The sequence below is a fragment of the Pistacia vera genome, unplaced genomic scaffold (genome assembly GCF_008641045.1).
Source record: "Pistacia vera cultivar Batoury unplaced genomic scaffold, PisVer_v2 Contig801, whole genome shotgun sequence".
NCBI classification, from domain to species: Eukaryota; Viridiplantae; Streptophyta; class Magnoliopsida; order Sapindales; family Anacardiaceae; genus Pistacia; species Pistacia vera.
The window spans coordinates 39826-46602 of NW_022196670.1; the positions used below are offsets into that span (position 1 = coordinate 39826).

Below are 6777 nucleotides of genomic sequence, written 5' to 3' on the forward strand. Positions count from 1 at the left end.
ATGGGGGTAAAGAGGTCGACGTGGACGTCGGTTGCGGAAGCGTGGTGGAATGTTAGGATCCCGCATTGAAAGGGAAAAGGGTAGACATGTGGGTTAAAGGTTTGGGCACCCTCCCTTGGCAAGCCAGTTTTCCAAAGGAAGTTTTACCCAAACCCATAAAAGACTCATAGCCCAACCCAAATTGTTGAGTTATTGGAGTGGGTTTCTATCAATTGGTATCAAAGCATGATCCTACGTCTATATGGCAGCGCACGCGTGGCAGCCTGACCTTGGGCCCTGGCTGCTACCCCGAGAAAGGGCATGGAGGCCTGAGGGAAAGGGGATCCGCGTAGTCACCCAAGGGATAAAGAGGCCGACGGGGGTAAAGAGGTCGACGTGGACGTCGGTTGCGGAAGCGTGATAGAATGTTAGGATCCCACGTTGAAAGGGAAAATGGTGGGCATGTGGGTTATAAAGGCTTGGGCACCCTCTCTTGGCAAGCCGGTTTTTCAAGGAGAGTTTTACCCAAACCCATAAAAGACCCATGGCTCAACCCAAATTATTAAGTTATTGGAGTGGGTTCATATCACAATCCATAGTTTTTTAAGTTTATTAAGTTAGATTCATTCCTCGTGTGAATAAAGGCTTGGAAGATTTTTCTGGTCTTAGTTTTTCTTTTGTACATTTAGATTTTTGGTCTTAAAAAGGTTACTACGAAGCCAAATTTCAACTCGATCATATTATCAATAATATCTTTTTGAATCAATTTGTGTACCTAGGCCTAAGTTCAATGCACAATTTTTGAAGTTTTATTAAGTTGGGTTCATTCCTGGTGTGAATAGAGACTCGGAGGATTTTTCAAGTCTCAGATTTTCTTTTGTACATCTAAATTTTTGGTCTTAAAAAGGGTACGGCAGAGCCAATTTTTAACTCATAGCTTTTTAAGTTTTATTAGGTTGAGTTCATTCTTGGTGTGAACAAAGACTTGAGAGAATTTTCTAGTCTCAGGTCTTTCATGCATATCTAGACTTTTTGCTTGAAAAGGGCACAGATACCATCAATGATTTCATTTTGGATCATTTGTGTAGGCCTAGGTTCAATGCATAGTTTTTTAAGTTTTATTAAGTTAGGTTCATTCTTGGTGTGAACATAGGCTCAAGAGATTCTTCTTGGGAGCCTAGGTCATTTGAAACTGAGACTGTACATTCTAACTACATATTCCAACATTCGTCCTACCACTTGAGCCACCCAAGGTCAGGTCACAGTTTTTTTAGTTTATTAAGTTGGGTTCCTTCTTGCTGTAAACACTCAGGACATTTTTCTGGTCTCAGTTTCATGGGAAATTGTGGCTTTCTACATGTTGAAGAGAAAAAATCTACTATAAGTTCAATATCCATCGTTTAAGAAATCGAAAACCAGATATTTAGTGGTAATGTAATGTACAGTAGTAAATAACAAAAAGTATTTATTTGTACATTTATATTTTTTAAGTGAAGTTTGGCTGGGTCTACTGCAACTTCACCATTGTAGTAGTATTGTGGACATTACAAGGTTTAACAAAAAAAAGTAGTGAATTTTTGGCATTAATACATTGATAATTATAGCAAGATTATCAGATTTCATAATCCCATAAATCTTCAAGGGTCCTGTATGGGCTAGTTGTTTGGTTGATAAGAAAATCTCCTCTCATAATCTTCCACTCTTCCAAATTGTCAATCTGAATGAGATCTTCATCGTCCAATTTAAGATTGAAAGAAGCCATGTTCTCCCTTATTCTCTCTTGATTGAAGCTCTTCACAATCACACTGGCTCCCTTCGACAATCCCCATTTTAGAGCAACCTGAGCCGGAGTAGCCTTGTGTTTCAGAGCAATGGCTTGGATGATTGGATGTTCAACCACAGCCGTTGATCCCCATGAATTTCCTGGCCCACCCAGTGGTGAATAAGCACTGACGTGGATTTTGTGCTCTCCACATACCTCACGAAGCTTGCTTTGTCTCCACATAGGATGCATTTCCACCTGTATAATTAAAAAAAAAGGGAAATTAAATTATTTATTTATTTTATATATTTAAATATTAAATAAATAAATAAATTATTCGATTTTTGACTATCAACTTATTAGTCGTGCAACATAAACTGTTTTAGATACATTGTTCACTGAATCAGAATTTAATTTTAGACGTGTCATCAATAAATAAAGTTGAACTTTTTTTCATTTTCAAATAATTAATTTGTTCAGAAATTAAAATATAGAGTTTCAAAGCACAACAACAGTTTTTTTTTTTTAAATAGTTTCAGTATTAATTATACCTAATTAATAATAATCGGATAATTAAAAATACAAAGGCAAAGCAAAACTTGAAAAGATGATTAAATAACCCTTCATCGATATTTGATATTTATTTACTTTTTTGTGACCGAGGGTGTTCGGACCAGTTTACATGTACCTCGATTAATCTTTCGGGATCTAAAATTGACAAACAGGTAAATATAAATCCTCTCAGTGGTCATTTCTATTAACAACTCAAGTGAATTGAATTCATAATCTCTTAAATAATATACTCAAAAATCCTAATTGACCCGTTGACCATCTAGTGATTGGTTGATATTTAATTTTTGCCTTCCCAATTCAAACTTTTTATTTTTTATTTTTTATATTATGTTATGCATGTGGGAACCACGAAGTATTAAAGAGTAAAAATATAATAATATATTGTTCTTAATACCTGATTAACGGCTGGAGGGACAGAAGCAAAATCTAACAGCCGTTGGATCTTCTTGCTAGAGAAATTGCTGACACCAATGGTTCTACACAATCCCAATTCTAAACATCTCTCCATGGCTACCCATGTGGCTTCAATATCCAACTTCTCAAAGTCTTCTTCATTGGGGACTGGATATACTGCCCATGGCTTTAATTTTACAGGCCAATGCACCAAATACATGTCTATATATTCCATCCCTAAGTTCCTGCACATTAATATAATTCCTCATATTAATTCAAATATGGATAAAGTTATGCATGCACAATCATCTATATGATATGTTGATAGTTCCAAAAGATTAGCTGAGCTTTCGAGATCTTCAAGGGCCTTAGATTCTGTAAAGATTTTTACAAGATCTTGAAGGAATAAAATAAAAAAGCTTTAAACCCACTTGCAAACACTGACCCAACTGCAGTTTTTAAGTAATGATACGAGTCATAAACATAAGATTTGGGTAAATCTTGATGATGGATTTTGTTTAATTTTAGGGTTAATTAATATTAATATTATTATTATTATATTTTGATGATATTGATGCTTACTTTAGAGTTTGTTTGAGTGCTGAAACAGGATCATGGTGATCACTTCCCCAGAGTTTAGATGTCACAAAAACATCCTCTCTCTTCACACACCCATCGAGAATCGCTTCGTTTAAAGCATTTCCAAGTGCCGGTTCAGAACCGTATATCTTTGCTGTATCAAAATGGCGGTAACCCATCTGCATATATAAACCATATTATTAATTTTTTCATGCAAAAATCATTTCAGCAGTACTCATATTATTTTCACGTAAAAATTTAAGCAAAAACAAAAAAACCCATCAAATGGGTTGTTCAGTCATGAATTAAGATTATCATTATGTGAAGATGCCTCTGTATAAGTTGGTTTTGAAGTAAAATCTAATTGAATATGAAGTTTATCACTCCATGAAAAAGGGATATGTGAATCTTGATACACAATCTATATATTTCACTGTAATAGTTCATATAAGAACCAGAAACAAAAAAAGGTACTACTATAACATTAACATCAATGCATTTCCAAGAAAGCAGAAGACTTAACTGAAAAAACTGGATTATATAAATGGATTAACAGCAAAAAGAAGAAGAAGAAGAAGAAGAAGAAGAAGAAAAATTATGTACCTTGAGAGCCAAATGAACAGCATGCTCAGTGGTTGCCTTATCATTGGCAAAGGAATAAGTTCCAAAGCCAAGAACGGGCAGTGTAATGCCGGAATTCAAACGTACTTGATCGCTCCTCATGGTGATGATGAATTTAATTTTGGTTATCTTTTCTCTCCTCTGTGGTTTTGTGTCTCTGCACAGCTATACAAATTTGGCCTTCAGAACTTGGATATATATACAAAACAAAGTCAACATTATTTAATTTGTTTATTAAGACACTTCAGCCCTTGAATATAAATATATATGTAAACAAATCCAAATATAAAATTGTTATTTGGGAGTTACTGAAACATGTGGGGGGATCTTTAATTATTGAGGAATAAAAATCAAAGCTAAGGGATCTTCCATGTCTCTTGGGATCTCATGAGATGGCTCTATCCATCGTCTAAAGCCAACTCTATTTTTTTTTTTTTAAAGGAAGAGGTTTGGACCAGTTTGCTCGCACCTCAATTAATCTATCAGAACTTTGAAGTAAATAACCAGATAAACCCTGTTAGTGGCCACCCTTAATCCCTCGAGGTCCTAAAATGAACGACCGAGTGACCACCCTTATTAGTGTTTGGGAGGACTCGAACTCAGAAACTCATGTTAGAGTCCTTTGCTCTTTTATCATCATATCACCCAACCATGGTTTTTTATCAAATGAAATCATGGATCATTAAGTCAACTCTATTTTAATGTCTTCTTTACGGAAAAAAAAAAAAAAAGGAATTTTGAGAATTTGTTAGAGATTTAATTTTCTTGTACTAAATAAAAAAATTTCTCAAAAATCACTCCTAATAAGAAGGATTTTCTATAGAAAAAAAAAATGATAAATGCTTCTATATATTTGAAAGAAAAATATTTAATGGTCGAAACACTAATTGGCTTTTCAAAATAATTATTTAATGTGATTCCAACTGTTGCTACCTTCCTATTTCTTGTAAAGGGCGGCCGTTCGGTTTGAGGTTGAAGGGATTGAATTTTAAATGTATTTATAGTTGAACGGTTTTATTTAATTATGTCAACTTATACCTTAATATAAATACCCATTTATTATTGTTTTACTTTGCCGACTTATGTTGACTTTTATTTGTTTTGTTCATTAATGAAATTGTCAAAATGGACACCCATTTCCTTGTCACGAACTTAGTTGCTCTTCATGCTCTTGTCATTGTCAACTTATTAGCTAATAAAAAGTTAGAAACAAATGGGAAGATACAAATAACCCAACAATTATTTAACATCTCAAATTACTTTTATACGTTTTATATTTGATGATCGTCATCTACATGTTTTTAGACATGATTATAACATGTTTGATTTTAAATTTATATATGTTACGCCTAAAAAAATCAGGGTTGACGTAAACTTACGTCAGCAAGCCCTAATCAGAGTTCAGAAAAACTTTGCGTCGTCCAGATGCTACCACGTCGACCCAAGACGGAAAGAATATGGTTGTCATCAACTTATCAGATTTAGGTTTTGTCTATGAGTGACTAAGGACCACACACTTGTCCCAGCCTCGGATAATTTGAAGATATTTGCTAAATTATCAGCCAATGGGAGGCAAGGAAGGACTTGCAAGACACTTACTAACTTACAGATTTGTGATTATTACCTTGAATTCCTTTGCTATAAATAGAGGACTCTCCCTTTCATTTTAGGGATTATGATCCTGAACTCTTATTCCAATTGTAATCTTGATTTTTAGAGCAAAAATAACCTACAAGAAAAAGACCGACTCGGTATTCTCTCTGAATACTCAATTATTGTACCTCTGCTTGTTGTTCGCTATACGTGACCTCTTGTAATCTCTCATATATAAAAGAAACAGTGGACATAGAATTCGCTTTAAGCATCCAAGCCACTTTAAAAATTATCTCTCTCATTTATTATTCAATCTTTGCATTCGATTATATTGATTAGCTCTCTCACAATCATTCATGTGTAATTTCTAAGACCTACGTAGCACTTTATACATGCAGGTCGTTAGTGTCAAAATCACACTTTAATAATATATATGATATCTAGATAGCACTACACATACAAAATTAGGGTCATAGCTTTACATCTCAACTTAATGAAGATTGAAATCATAAGGAATGATTGTTTTAATAAATATGGTATTGATACATTACTACTCATACGAATCAAAAGTTGGAATCCTTCATTTTTATGATAATAGATATTATTCTTATCAATATTTATCCAGATTTGCATATTGCAAATGGTGTATTATTAATTACCTCTAGGTGGTCAAGTGGTTCGATTGGTACTCTTAGGTGTATTATTCAAAAAGTCTTGAGTTCGAGACACTCATTGATTGCTCCTAGGGGTAACTGTTGTGATGTGGCACTTGATATTCACACACGGGGAAGTCAACTTTTACCTTGGGTGGTCAATGTTAATTTCTATTGACTTAAGGGGCATTTCAGTCTGTCTGGTATCTTCAATAAACCTAATCTAATTTAGGTTTTGCGCAACTTATTCTCGATCATTCTCTCTTGGTTAACAGAGAGAGAAAACGGTTGGAATATGCTGTGCTGGAAATCTGAAGAACGTCGATGGAATCAAACGGTGATGGTAGGTCTTAGCTGTCCTATCTGTTTCCCTTTTTTTTGCTGTATAAATGGCCTCTAATTTCTGCCTATTTGAATGATGTATGAGTGGTGAGAGCATCTGGGTGTACGGGTGTAAATCAGAGAGGTTTTTATCGGGTTGTACCTTGTGTAAAGGGGGTGAGCCTAATCTCTGTAAAGTTTCTCATTTTTCTTATAGTGGATTCTATTTCTTTTGCCCTGAAGAGTGGATATAAGTAATCTTTTAGATTACCGAACCACTATATATTTGGTGTTCTTTATTTA

At 34.5% G+C, this 6777-nt stretch overlaps 1 protein-coding gene across 1 annotated transcript; it reads right to left on the reverse strand.

Annotated features, from left to right (window-relative positions):
- Positions 1–1591: 1591 nt before the first annotated feature.
- Positions 1592–4060, reverse strand: LOC116117282 (NADPH-dependent aldo-keto reductase, chloroplastic). Its single transcript, XM_031403315.1, has 4 exons — positions 3890–4060; positions 3290–3465; positions 2709–2952; positions 1592–1999 (listed from the first exon to the last, which is right to left on the reverse strand). The coding sequence occupies exons 1-4, from the start codon at positions 4007–4009 to the stop codon at positions 1592–1594; spliced, it is 948 nt and encodes a 315-aa protein (XP_031259175.1). The 5' UTR covers positions 4010–4060.
- Positions 4061–6777: the final 2717 nt, after the last annotated feature.